Source organism: Rhinoraja longicauda, chromosome 25, assembly GCF_053455715.1.
Source record: "Rhinoraja longicauda isolate Sanriku21f chromosome 25, sRhiLon1.1, whole genome shotgun sequence".
Classification (NCBI taxonomy): Eukaryota; Metazoa; Chordata; class Chondrichthyes; order Rajiformes; family Arhynchobatidae; genus Rhinoraja; species Rhinoraja longicauda.
In genome coordinates, this window is record NC_135977.1 from 29,783,805 (window position 1) to 29,798,958 (window position 15,154).

The 15,154-nt window shown below is 39.6% G+C and overlaps 1 protein-coding gene across 3 annotated transcripts in view; it reads right to left on the bottom strand.

The window, feature by feature from the left end:
* Window positions 1-15,154, bottom strand: part of LOC144605997 (mediator of RNA polymerase II transcription subunit 13-like) — a 207,036-nt gene that overhangs the window by 29,174 nt on the left and 162,708 nt on the right. For all 3 annotated transcript variants that reach the window (XM_078421739.1, XM_078421740.1, XM_078421738.1), the window contains 7 exons: window positions 10,916-11,153; window positions 8,464-8,566; window positions 8,214-8,335; window positions 2,752-2,842; window positions 2,218-2,438; window positions 1,859-2,064; window positions 42-976 (listed from right to left, as the gene is read on the bottom strand). In XM_078421739.1, coding sequence (XP_078277865.1) covers window positions 42-976; window positions 1,859-2,064; window positions 2,218-2,438; window positions 2,752-2,842; window positions 8,214-8,335; window positions 8,464-8,566; window positions 10,916-11,153 — 1,916 coding nt within the window. The remainder of the gene's footprint in view (window positions 1-41; window positions 977-1,858; window positions 2,065-2,217; window positions 2,439-2,751; window positions 2,843-8,213; window positions 8,336-8,463; window positions 8,567-10,915; window positions 11,154-15,154) is intronic.

The following is a 15,154-nucleotide window of genomic DNA, read 5'->3' on the forward strand; positions in this document are numbered from 1 at the left end:
TTCAGAATTGAAATGGTAATGCATTTAAAAAAAAGACTTACCGTTACTATTGGGCCAGGGGTGTAAACTTCTGCTTCGTATTAGTGTTTCATCTAATCTTCCACCAGAAGGATTATCCACATATTGCCGACCCTGCTCCAGGGCATTGAAACACTCTGTGCAAGAATCGCTATTATCGGCTCTTAACTTGTCATAGTTCCAGTTTGCTGATTGAAGTGCTGATCTATCGAAGGAAATGTAATCCAAAGAACTGAGCGAAGTGAAAGGTCCTGTAGACTGGTCCTGGATGAGAAAAAGTAGGTTTGATGTTGGGTCCTGTGGCCTCTTTGACCCATCGCACCCTTGCGGTTCTATAGAATTCCTGCACAGTATCAATCGCCTTTCTGCAGCTTGACCAACTTCAGAGGTTCTCCCAAAAATATCAAATTCATCCTCGAGAAAGAGACCTGCATTATATCCAAGCCTGCGGTTTATAACGGCACTAAACCCACAGGTGCACGGATTCTGGACTTCGTTGGTTGGATCTGGGATGTATAAATCAACATCTGCCCCTTTGGTATCACAAACGCAGATACAGCAGCTATCAAAGTTGCGATCCTTGAAGAAATTCATCACTGAATCTGATAAGATTAGTGTGACGTACAAGCTGTGCGCTTGCGGTATTGACTGTATGGTAGCTGGCTCCACTGAGTTCAACGGTCGTGTGGTTGAGGGCGTCGAAGCAGGAGAACAGAGATCAGCACTGTCGTACTTTACCGACCCCTGCCCACTGGCGGTCCCAGCACCACGAGGAGTCCTTGGTGTTCTTGGCGTGCGAGGTGTTGGGACAGAAAAGCGGGGGGTTGCTGGAGACGGCAATATACCAGCACCGCTGTTACTAGCAGGTGCAGTACTGCTGACTGCCAAAGGTGTGCTCATCTGAGGAGTGTTCATCTGTATATAATCTTCTGTCAGACTCCCAACACTAGGCACGTTTCTGTAAGATAAACAACTTGTCTTAGAAAAGTGCTGTGCTTCAGATAGTCACGTTCAAATTAGTTACTTTAATGTAGTGGAAGAGAACGCTAAATAGTGGAAGAACCACACTGTTAAAGTATAAAAATATCTTTTACTGACATTATATATAGTATAAGAAAATAACTGCAGAAGCTGGTACAAACCGAAGGTATTTATTCACAAAATGCTGGAGTAACTCAGCAGGTCAGGCAGCATCTCAGGAGAGAAGAAATGGGTGACATTTCGGGTCGAGACCCTTCTTCAGACATTGATGAATATTATAATCTTACACTTTAAAGTTTTTAATCTCAATTCTTCCTTTAAAATTTCAAAATGCCATTACACTATAATAAGCAATGATGTTACAAATATAATTTCAATTATTTCATTTGAGAGTCTGAAGGGCAAATTACTAAAAAGAAACATGCAGGGAAATAATTATAACATCTGAATGTGCCACATCTAATTTAAGATAGGTTAAAAAAAAAGCTTGGCAAATATTAGAACAGAATTGCATCTATGATCAATTAGGAAAAACCTAATTTAATTTTAAATACTTGACTTTAATTTTATTTGCATAACATTCAAGACAATTATTCCAAAATTGAGTTTCTAAAGTTTAAAATATTGGTTATCTTAAAATGTAACTAGTGCCATCCATAGCACACATGAATGAACAATTGCAATCATTCTCGATTGTAATCAGGTATTGTCTTTCTGTTGGCTGGATAGCACGCAACAAAAGCTTCTCACTGTACCCCGGTACACGTGACAATAAACAAAGAAAACACACAATGTCATTGTTTTGAAATGCATGACTCCAACAAATGTAATTCAGGCAATATACTTTCTCAGAACTTACACATATCCATCACGTATAAATGAAGCAGATGATGGTACAGGCAATTGTTCGATTTTAGGGGGAATAGCCCACGATGGTCTGTATATGCAGGCATCCGGTATTTTCAGAGGGGCAAGGCATTGACTGGGTACCGCCTTCAGTGGTGCGAACATTGAAGACCCGACGAAAGCTTTTGCCTTCGGAGGTTTGTGTACGAAAGAGAAATCCTGGAACAGAGCATCAAATAAGTCTATACTTTTGAAGACTAAATTTACAAATCAAATATTTTTTAAGTACTGACATACTACAAATGATAAAGCATCAACAATTCCAATTTAAAAATTATTTTATAAAACAAAGTATCTTCTGTTTCTACTAACTGTTATTTCTTCAGGCTTAGGACTGCCCAGTCCATCTTCTACCTCCATTTTGAATTCCATGAACTGAGTTGCACTTATGCTGCTCATTGGATTTTCAACACTGTTGATCCCTGCAACCATCTCAGAATTAACACCATCTTTGTAGTTCATCACTGGAGAGAATGCCGGATGTTGTTCCAGAGATGGAGGGGTTGGAAACATTCTTTGCAAGTCAGCAACAGCTGGAAAAACACAATTGTATCAAGATCTTGCCGATTTCTGTTAACTCTAAATTTATAACCACTTCTTCACCCAATTTACTCAACATTCTGTAAATATTGGTTCATCAATATTGTTTTGCATTCATCCAAAGTTATCAACTCTATCTTAGTCATGTTAAAAAGAGACAATGGTTCATATTAAAAGTCTTACTAAAAACTAAAGAGATTTGTTTGTAGTAGTGTGTAACTGATATACCCCAGACCTCCACTCAGTCAATCTGTTAATATTCTCAGGACCAAAACATGAAAACTTTCAGACTCCTTAAATGCATACTTGGAGGATAAGGCCCTGTAGTCTTCACGTCTTTGCCGACAGCCCGATCTTCTGACCCTGCATGTGCTGTTTTTGACCTTGTTGGAGAAGTCTGCAATTGACAGAGATAATCAATAAACTTTAAATTATTTAAGGTTCATGAACTGGCAATGCATCCAGTTACTACGTCAATATTTTAAAACAGTACTTGCAGTCCAATATAAATACAGAAAATCCTAAAATTGCTCAGCAAGACAAACTTGATGAGAACTGGGCAGCACAGCAGTAGAGTTGCTGCCTTACAGCGCTTACAGTAGAGTTGCTGCCTTACTGCGCTTGCAATCCCGACTACGGGTGTTGTCTGTACAGAGTTTGTACGTTCTCCCCATGACCGCGTGGGTTTTCTCCGAGATCTTCGGTTTCCTCCCACTCCAAAGACATACAGGTTAGTAGGTTAATTGGCCTGGTATAAATGTAAATTGTCCCTAGTGTGTGTAGTATAGTGTTAATGCGTGGGGATCGCTGGTCAGTGCGAACTCGTTGGGCTGAAGGGCCTGTTTCCGTGCTGTATCTCTAAACTAAACTTCCATTATGTTGTTCTACTATTATTTACAATATCCTGGAGGTCATGTTTAGGAATTGGAAGATATTGTTGCCAATAAAAATTAAACAAAAACAAGAGACCAGTTTGGTTGATGATTGAGGACTGGAGGTGAAAATTACCATTACTATTTAACCAGTGACTAAAAATGCAAAGCCACAATCATAAAAATTGTAAATATTTCAGCAAGTCAGACAGTTCAAAGAAAATCTTTACTCTCAAAACACGTTAAACATAACAATGCTGCCAAATGCAACACTGATCAAAGTTGATAGAATATTTAATGTTCTGATCGAACCAATTTATTGCTTAGAATAATGAACCTCATTAACATGAGCAATGTATAATTATGTATAAATTATTTGTTTAAATCAAAATAGATGAATGCAATTGTTATTGAATTCCACTATAATAAATTAAGCAAAACTAATTATAAAACAGAAGTACTTAGTTTGAAAAGTACAAAAAACTTGGAACTGTTTTTATTGGGTGGTCCTGGCAGGTTTCCATAAGGCTAATTAACAGATTAATTTGTACCTACAACTAAAAATCTTGCCATGCATTTAAGTTTATTAAGGAAACAGGCCTGTTAAAAAGGCCATCATAAATCATTTGTAAATTTATTTTAAAATCACAAACATGCGATTACCAAGATGCACCAAGATAAATTCCTTGTATGTACCGTGCCCTCCATAATGTTCGGGACAAAGACCCATCATTTATTTATTTGCCTCTGTACTCCACAATTTGAGATTTGTAATAGAAAAACCCCACATGTTGTTAAAGTGCACATTGTCAGATTTTAATAAAGGGTATTTTTTATACATTTTGGTTTCACCATGTCATTAGAACACATAGACAGTACAGGGACAGGCCCCTTTTCCACAATGTGTGTGTTGAACATGATGCCAAGATAAGCTAATCTCCTTTGCCTGCACGTAATCCATATCCCTCCATTCCTGGCATATCCATTTGCCTATCTGAAAGCCTCTAAAACACCATTATTGTATCTACCTCCACCCCCACCCTGGCAGAGTGCTCCAGACACCCACCACTTGCCCCACACTCATCTTTCACCTTTTCTCCTCTCGCCTGAAAGCTATACCCTCCAGTCTTTGACATTCAGCCCCATCCCCCCCAGGGATAAACATGCTGACTGTCTACCCTATCTGTGCCTTTCAGAATTTTATATACCTAGCAGTTCTCCCCTCAAATTCTGATGTTCCAGAGAAAATAATCAAGTATGTCCAACCTCTCGTTATAGCTAATACCCTCTAATCCAGACTAATACACTCTAATCCATTATTGATTTAATTGCTTTGATTCCATGCAGCACAAGGGAATGGTTAATCAGATTGCTACACTTTCTCCTCCAACGTTGATTTAAGTGCCCGTGATGAAATGACTCGTATTCTCTTAAGTGTTTTTTAATAAAGGGAAGAACCTAATCACATTTCTTATTTTGTTTCTATAGGATTTTCCCCCATCCTATCCAAGTGTACTCGCCTCCTTATATCTTGGCACCAATTAAGGATAAACAAACAGAGCTCGGTGAGACATTTGGCGAGGCAAGCCAAAAGTACAATGTGCTTTTTGTGGGATATTGTTTATCGCATGATCAGAGGTGGCTACTGGCGTCGTCTACAGACCTCCATGGTGAATTACTGGAGACTTGCATCTTGAACATTGACATGCCCAACAGGTACGAATTTAAACCCAAAATAATGTTTGTTTTAGGATCATATATTTAGAGTGGGTTGAAGGTAACATTAACTAAAATGACCTGTAGAACTGCCTGCGTAGCAAGGAACTGCAGATGTTGGTTTATACCGACGACAGACACAAAATACTGCAGTAACTCAGCGGGACAGGCAGCATCTCTGGACAGAAGGAATGGGTGACATTTCGGGTTGAGACCCTTCTTTGGACTCAACCTGAAACGTTAACCATTCCTTCTCTCTAGAGATGTTGCCTCTCCCGCTGAGTTACTCCAGCATTTTGTGTCTATCTTTGGTGCCGTTTATCTTTAAAATGTCTTGATAAAATAGCAAAGTTTTGAAGTAATCTTCATAAACTAAACCTTGTTCAATGCTCAACATGCATTACCTGTAATTTGAGTTATGAGTTGTTTCGCGCTGAGAACAATATTCTGATTTTATTGCACAAGTCTGTAGTCTCTGGAAATTTTATAATCGTAGTCCATTTATTTTAGATTTTATTAGAAAACAATTAAACTTAATATTTATAATGACAGAATCTTATAGACAGCTTTTTTGTTTCTACATTTACAGTGCCCTCCATAATGGTTGGGACAAAGACCAATCATTTGTGCTGCACTGTAAGGAGTTTGTACGTTCTCCCCGTGACCTGCGTGGGTTTTCTCCGAGATCTTCGGTTTCCTCCCACACTCCAAAGACGTACAGGTATGTAGGTTAATTGGCTGGGTAAATGTAAAAATTGTAACATTCTCTCTCCAGAACGGAGACGTGACCTTTGTTCTGTGTCGTGTCTCCGTTCCCGTTGCGGCCTACCACCGGCCATTCACCTGGGAACACCTGGGGCTCTGGTTCGCAGAGCCCGCGGCGCGGACTCACCACCTGCGGTGCTGGCTGCCTGCGGATGCTGCGGGCGCGGCTGCGACTCGTCTCCGGAGGCTCCGGCGCGGGCCGCGTGGACGTCGGAAGCCCGCAGACCCCTGGGTGGGGGCCGACATCGGGAGCTCCGGCAACGGCAGAGGCAGCGTGTTCGCCCGCCCCGAATCGCGGGGCTTGGGTCGGCCCGTCGCGGACCTTTCACCGTCCGGCGCGGCCTGAAATAGGCCGTTGACCTTTCACCGCCCAGCGGGGGCTTCAATATCGGGAGCCCCGACCGCCCCGACGTGGCAACTCCAACAGCCTGACCGCGGGACAAGACGGCAGGGAAGAGAAAAAGACATTTTGGCCTTCCATCACAGTGAGGAGGGACTGGAGGAGACTCACTGTGATGGATGTTTCTTTTTGTTTGGTGTTAGTTGTGATTGTATGTGTTATTGCATTTTTATTGATTAATCTTATTGGTCTTATTGTTCAACTGCGGGTAATGTTTCATTTTACTACACATTTATGTGTATGTAACAAATAAACGACTATTGACTATTGATATTGAGTGGGTGTAGGATAGTGTTAATGTACGGGGATCGCTGGGCGGCACGGACTTGGAGGGCCGAAAAGGCCTGTTTCCGGCTGTATATATATGATATGATATGATTTATTTATTTGTCTCCGTACTCCACAATTTGAGAGTTGTAATAGCAAAAAATCACGTGGTTAAAGTGCACATTGTCAGATTTTAATAAAGGGTATATTCCCAGTGTTAATATTCCCCCCATTTCAGGGCACCATAATATTTGGGAGACAGCAATGTCATGTAAATGAAAGTAGTCATGTTTAGTATTTTGTTGTATATCCTTTGCATGCAATGACTGCTTGAAGTCTGCGATTCATGGACATCACCAGGTGCTGGGTGTCTTCTCTGGTGATGCTCTACCAGGCCTGTATTGCAGCCATCTTTAGCTTATACTTGTTTTGGGGGCTAGTCCCCTTCAGTTTTCTCTTCAGCATATAAAAGGCATGCTCAATTGGGTTCAGATCGGGTGATTGACTTGGCCACTCAAGAATTGAACATTTCTTAGCTTTGAAATACTCCTTTGTAGCTTTAGCAGTATGTTTCGGATCATTGTCTTGATGTAGAATGAACTGCCGGCCAATGAGATTTGAGGCATTTGTTTGATCTTGAGCAGATAGGATGTGTCTATACACTTCAGAATTCATTATGCTACTACCATCAACAGATGTATCATCAATGAAGATAAGTGAGCCAGTACCTTCAGCAGCCATACATGCCCAGGCCATAACACCCCCACCACCGTGTTTCACAGATGAGGTGGTATGCTTTGGATCTTGGGCAGTTCCTTCTCTCCTCCATACTTTGCTCTTGCCATCACTCTGATATAAGTTAATCTTCGTCTCATCTGTCCACGAGACCTTTGCCCAGAACTGTGGTTGCTCTTTTAAGTACTTCTTGGTAAACTGCAACCCGACCATCCTATTTTTGCGGCTTGCATCTTGCTGGGTAGCCTCTGTATTTCTGTTCATGAAGTCTTCTGCGGACAGTGGTCATTGACAAATCCACACCTGACTCCTGAAGAGTGTTTCTGATCTGTCGGACAGGTGTTTGGGGATTTTTCCTTATTATATAGAGAATTCTTATGTCATCAGCTGTGGAGGTCGTCCTTGGCCTGCCAGTCCCTTTGAAATTAGTAAGCTCGCCAGTACTCTCTTTCTTCTTGATGATGTTCCAAACAGTTGATTTTGGTAAGCCTAAAGTTTGGCTGATGTCTCTAACAATTGTAATCTTGTTTCTCAGTCTCATGGCTTCTTTGACTTTCATTGGCACAACTTTGGTCCTCATGTTGATAAACAGCAATAAAAGTTTCCAAAGGTGATGGAAAGACTGGAGGAAAGACTGGTGTTGAGAGCTCTCTTATACCTGCATTAAGGAGGCAATTAAACACACCTGAGCAATTACAAACACCTGTGAAGTCATGTGTCCCAAACATTATGGTGCCCTGAAATGGGGGGACTATGTATAAACACAGCTGTATTTTCTATATGGTGAAACCAAAATGTATAAAAAATGCCCTTTAATAAAATCTGACAATGTGCACTTTAACCACATGTGATTTTTCTATTACAAATCTCAAATTGTGGAGTACAGAGGCAAATAAATAAATGATGGGTCTTTGCCCCAAACATTATGGAGGGCACTGCATACATACTTGGCTAATAAAATGTATTCAAATCAAATCGATATTATTTCCTTTAGTTAGTGCAAATCCACTTACTCCATTCTCCTCATCATCAGAGTTGTCAAAAAGATTGTCTAGATCATTCAAAGATACCACAAGATCTGTTTCCCGTGTGAGGCTTGCAGGTACTGTCCGCCCAGTCGGAGACTGCCGTGATTCTAAAGAATAAATAATCCACAGTGAAAAATGTTTTTGCTTGCAAGTTACTTCGTCAAATTTTCTTTAACACAGCACATGTACTTCAGCATCTGGTGCTTTTCAGGAATGACAGTGGGATGGTGGATACCTGATTTTGGAGCAGTGCTAAAAATAGACATGGCATCTTTTCCATCCGGCAACTGTGTGGCATTGGTAGGTGGAGTTTCCCTCGTACCAAATCCGTCTTCTAGCTGAAAGCAAAATACAGGGAATCCTAAAACATCATTGATTGGTCAACAAGATACATCACTCTGCAATATATTTTCTTCGAATTAACAAATTTTGGGTGCTTTTTATTCCAAAGATGTTATCACATCCCCTGAAGGAACAAATCAGGCTGCCTGAATCATTCCATCCTTTCCATCAGAATGAATATTCTGGAATCAATCCCAATTCTTTTTCCTCTAAAAACAATACACAATATATAATTAACTGCTCGAAGATATCCAGAATAAAGCTTAGTTGCAAAATTTTAGATTTGTGCACTCATAGCCAAATTTAAATATGCAACTGGCAATCAAAAATTCTGTTCCACTTGGCATCTTATCTGCTAATTTACATAGATGGAAGAGATTCCAAAAAAATTACCAAACTATCCCAAATGGAAACACGATTTACATGTGGTAATTTTTTAATTACTACTCTTCCAATGTCTCTGGAGTTTATCGTGTATATGAATATGCTACTGGTAACACAAGTGTCTAAATTATAAATGCCAATTCTCGTTATATATTCCTCTTTATTACGTGGAAAGAAACTGCAGCTTCAATATTCAAGATGTTTGCTATTTCATAGCCTATACATGTTAATGCCTCAGATACACAATTATCAATCAGATTTGTACTTGTTCTTTTTCATATTACAAGCATATTACAAACAGACCTCCCAGTACTCTTGGAATGATGGTCTTCCAACAACATTTGTTTTTGGTTTTGGCTATTTTCTGCGTTCCGTTGTCAAATATTTTTAGCAAACTTCACCATTTTTGTGGGATACTCATCTTGAACCTTGGAAAATGCACTCTCTTTTTAATTCCTTTAATTGCCAAAAATTGAATTCTCATTCAAATAGTTTATCTATAGAAGCATATTGTCTTGATCTTAAGTCCATGTTTGGACTTAAATATGAACACATTCCATAGGATTTGATATTTGTATTTTTTAAATTCTTTTTTAATTCTTCGAGTAAGGAAACCTAAAATAGAATGATGGCAAATGTCATTTTTGCCCCCTTATCAATTTATGTTTGTAACTAGACCTTAAGCCGAAGAACAAGTTAAGGAAATTTTGCCAAGATCATGTCCATTGTAGCCCATTCAAATTGGACATCAAAAAACATTTTAGTTGACCAACATTTGACCAAAACGTCAAATTTTAAAATTGAGGTCAAACAATAATAAAAATGTATAATTTTCACTCTTCAAACAAATAGATCTTTGGAAGGTGGGAACCTTTTCCACATCTGCATAATCAACGAGGGAGAAAAATATGAGTAAGTCAAAGACAGTTTAAAAACAACCCAGATGTCATTCTTGACAGGTTGTTTTGAAACATGCAAAAGATTACAATATACAGGTTCTCCTCGGATTACAACAGGTTTCTGCTCCGAGAATCGCTCATAAGATGAACAGTTTATAAATCGGAAATGCGGCTGCAAATAGAGTTTCCACACAGCAGAAGATATCGGCAGCCATCCCACCGATCTCCAAAATGCTTGATTGTATGTACATGCAGTTGGGCATTTGTAAAATAAAGTGCTGGAGTAACTCAGCGGGACAGGCAGCATCTCTGGAGAACATGGATAGGTGACGTGTCAGATTGAGACCCTTTTTCAGACTGACTGTGGTGGGGACAGGGGAGAACACTGGAAAGGAGAGGCAAGAAAAGGCCTGGCGAGCTGCAAATGGATACAGGCAAGGGGGGGTTTCAATAGGCTGATGGTGGTTTGATGTTAGTTCCTGAAAATTGGAGAATTCAATGTTTATACTGTTGGGTTGTAATCTACCCTTAGAATATGAGGTGCCATTGCTCCAGTTGTGTGTGGCCTCACTTAGGCAGGGACCACTTCTAGGTGAGCGGTTCATCCGCACGTCCTCTAACCTCACCTGCTACATTCTGTGCTCCCAAAGTGGCCTCCTTTACGTTGGCGAGACCAAGCATAGACTTAGCTACAATTTCAAACACTTGCGCTCATTTCGCAAAAATCTTAAGATCCTTAAATTATTAATTTGTGAAATTTCTCGATGTGGAGAGTGGAGATGGGAAGAGAGAAGTGTCATATTTGAAGGGAAACAGTTCCTTCCTCAGATACAATCTTTCCCCCTTCATTTTGGCACAGATATAAGTGCATTTTATTAACTATTGTATCAAATGCAAAGTAAACTGTCAAACGAAATTGGCTGAAGAATTAATGTTTAAAGTCTAGCTTAAGAATTAAGAGTTAAGAATACAACAGAACAACAGTAAGCAACAATTCTCTGTGTGGTCTTTTATATTTGGATATATAAATATAAGACCTTTGTAAAATATTAGAAGTATTACCTTATTCTGTTGTGATTTCTTAGATGTATCTTTCTCGATGCCCTGTTTAAACTTTTTAATGGACGTAAAGCTGTATTCAATATCACCATCGACAAAAGTATAAGGGTCATTAAGTTCCCCTGGACCTTCACTATGCTGCTGCATTAGTCTAGTGGGGTCCAGGTAATTAATTTCCTGAATGTGTACCTGTCTCCTCTCTTCAGAAACCTTGAACCGTTTATGAGGTTGTGCTAGAAGGCTAAAAGTGAAAAAGAAGATTTAGTGTACACTTTGTAGTAGAATATAGATCAAACATGTCAGTTAACATCAGGAGCAAAGAGGAAATATTAAATACAAATGCCAAGCTATAGAACATAGTATAGCATCGACACACCACAGATAACAAGAACAAAATTAGTAAATAGATAGGGCCACTGAGAAACACAAGAGCCTATAAAAAAATGTCAGGGATGCAGCATTAATACTTTGTCTCAGTTCTTAGTGAGTAAACCTAAGAGAAATATGCAAAACAAGAATCAAGCAGAACATTAGAATAGTTAACAAAAAATATTTTAAAATCTAACATTTAAATAATTACCACATTGTTTACCACAAATATATATCACTTTAAATGGCAAGAAAAAAAACAACCTGTAAAGTGGCCCAACCATGTCTAACAAGTGGTTTAAATGAGTATTAGTTATAAGGGAAAGGGTTGTAATGCTTATAGAAAGAGGAGAAGGCCTGAACATAGATCAGTCAACGTCTGTGTTGAACAAGACGCCAAATTAAATGAATCCCTTCTGCTTGCACATGAGCCAAATCACACTATTCCCAGCATATGCATGTGCCAATCTAAAAGCCTCTTAAATTCCACTGCAGTGTCTGCTTCCATCACCACCCTTGGCAGCACATTCCAGGCTTCTACCACTCTTGTGTACAAATAATCTTGCTCTGCACACCTCCCTTAAACTTGTCCCCACTCTCCTCTCACCTTAAGGCCTTGCCCTCTAGACATTTGACATTTCCATCTTGGAAGAAAAGAATCTGACCAACAACCGCATCTATGCCTCAGAATTTCATATACTTCCATCAGGTCTCATGTCAACCTCTGACATTCCAGAAAAAAAAATCCAAGTTTATCCAGCTTCTCATTGCTTATACCCTCTAATTCAAGCAGCAAGCTGGTAAATTACTTCTGCATTTTCTGCAATGCCTTCATATCCTCCCTGTAATGGGGTGATCAGAACTGACAACAATACTCCAAATTAAGCTAAAGTGTTCTAAAAATTAAGAACATTTCAGAATTCAACACAGCAAAAATTGATAATGAAACGTAGAATATGTAATAATCAGGCTGCAAAAGATATGTGAAAAGGGAAAGATGATCAAAAAATTAGAAGGAATAAGAAAACAGCAAAAACATTGTCGTCTTCAAAGATAATGTTAAAACAAAACATGAAAATATGAGAAAATTTAGTAAAGAAAATATTTGGCAAACTGATCGAGGCTGAAAGTTGGTAAATATTCAGGAACCAATAACCTGGATCCCAAGGTTTTGCTGGAGACAGCCATGGAGGTGGTGGTGTTGTTGAATAACAAAGCAACTAGTTGAATTGTTTGCACAGTTGACAATTCTCACCCCACTATTTAAAAAAGGAAGGAGAGAGAAAACGGGAATGACAAATAGGTTAGCCTTTCGCAGGTAGCATGGAAAATGCTAAAATTTATTGTGAAGGCCAAGCTAACATACAAATAAAAATAGGATTGGGTAGTCAAGTGCATTCATGAAATAACCTATTTTATAGATATACTCATTTTTTTGCTTCAACCGACAGAGGGAATTACGGGGAAAACCAGTAGATGTGGTGCAAATGGACTTTCTGACGACCTTTGACAAGACACCATACTGTATTAAAACAAATTAGTGCACGTGGGATTGAGGATTGGTTAGAGGAGAGAAAGCAGTAGCAATAAATCTGTCAGGTTAGCCAGGAAGCTGCTAACACTGGGATGTCACAGGCATCAGTGCTGCGGCTCCAGTTGTTCACAATCCACATCTAGATTGGGTGAGTGGGCCAAACCATACAGGCCTAACTTTGCTGATGATACAAAACTGTGCGACAGCGTGCGTTGCAATGAGGATACAGGTAACTTTTGTCTCTTTTGCCTAGTGAGCAGGTGAGGACACAGCAAATGGAATTTAATCTGGGAATATGAAGTCACCTTCAGATCACATTGAAAAGGAAAATGTGTCATTATGTTTCTAAACAGCCAACCCAGAGGCCTGCAGTAATTATATTAATTTTTTTTTTTTAATTCCCAGCCTGTTTAATTTATGTTTAATAAACCAGATGGTTTAATTCCCAGCATGGCTGCTTGACAATTCTGACTTTCTTTTTAGAAACTCAGTTTCAACATCGCTTTATTCATGCCAATAGGTTGTTAAGAGAAACTCAAATGATGCACAAAATGGTGATGAGATTACAGATGCTGGTGTCAGGAGCAATAAACAGTCTATAGGAGAAACTCAGTTGGTCGAGCAGCGTCTGTGGAGGAAATTGACAGCTGATGTTTAGAGTCAGGGCTTCATCTGGACTGCAAATGATGCATTATTGACCATTTGGAAAATAACCCAACCAGATTTATTTTACAACTAGCCCAACCCACTAACCGATTCAAATGTGGTGGTACATAATTGATCCTAACTAAATTTTTCCTGCCACTTAGTTGCTTCAAAATGGTACAATGCACCCTGGACAACCATAAGCAGACAGGATGTATTGTCTACAACCCCACAACATATATTAAATACAAGTACATTAAATACCATTGTGCAAAAGTGACCGTAAAATGGAATAAATGAAATTAATATTAAAAACATCTGGCCATATTGTAGAATTGAATGGTAGGATCATGATTTCAGTTCACAATTTTCCACGTAGGTCCTGATCTCAAATTTAATGTGGTAGTCAAAGATGGAGCTGATTCCCACGGGAAGAACATACCCCCAGATCACGCACATAAAGTATTTAATGACTTAATATAAAAATATCTAAGTGGTGCCACAACAATCACCTCTCACTCAACACCAAACCAACCAGGGAACTAACTAATGCTTGACCTCAAAGGGGAAATCAGAATACCATGTAGCAGCTTTTACTGGTGGGTCAGTGGTAGAGAGTTACCTGGGTATTAACATCTCAGATGACCTGTCTTGGGCACAACACTTCAATGCAATCACAATGCTGTGTCAGTGCCTCTACTTTCTGAGAAGTTTAAGGTGCTTCAGCAGGTCACAAATATGCACTGTCAAACCACACAAAATGCTGGAGTAACTCAGCGGGTCAGGCAGCATCCCTGGTGGACATGGATAGGTTCAATACCAATGCCCAGGAACATGAGGCTGTAGACAGTGGTGGATTCAGCCCAATCCATCATGGGTACAGCTCTCCCCATTATTCAAAGCATCTATACGAGGTGCTACCTCAAAACGGGTGGCATCTTCTTTTCTCACTGCTACTGTTGGTAGGAGGTACAGAAACGTGGTCACATAGTACCAGCTTCGGAAACATCTCCTTTCCACTCTTCAGGCTCTTGAACCACTTGCAAACCCTGATCCTACATTGGTAACTGAACATCTTTTGCACTACCATGTACTTGTTTTCTAAATGTGTTTTGCATTTGGATCTTGTTTATTTTGCACAGTCGTTGTTTTCATTGTTTTGTAGAATGTGTGTAATGTATGTATAATTTATGTTTTTGTGCGTTGTCAGAGTCTATATGCCTGTGATGATGCTGCACGATTTTCATTGTTCCTGCACCTCAATGTACTTGTTCAGATGAGAATAAACAACTCAAGTTGTGGATGTAATGTTAGAAGCAGAACAGTTTTAAAATATCATATTGCCAGAATATTGAAGTGTAGCAGCATCAAAACAAATGCTGATCATATCCTGACACAACTGACCTTCATGACTCAATCTATATCTATCCCCATCAGTAGAACTCATTGATTTGGTGCAATCTTTGCATTTTCTACTTTGAGAGACCTAGGTCTAAATAAGTGTTCCTCACTCATCACCATGTCAAACATCACTGACTCACAAGTTAGTCCCAAATCCGAGATGTCCTCATTCTTTAGGTTCCCCTCTCCCACCATAGATGAGGCCCTCACTCATGTCTCCTCGGTACCCTGCAGCTCCGCCCTTGCTCCCCCTCCCCCTCGTCGCAACAGGACAGAGTCCCCCTGGTCCTCAC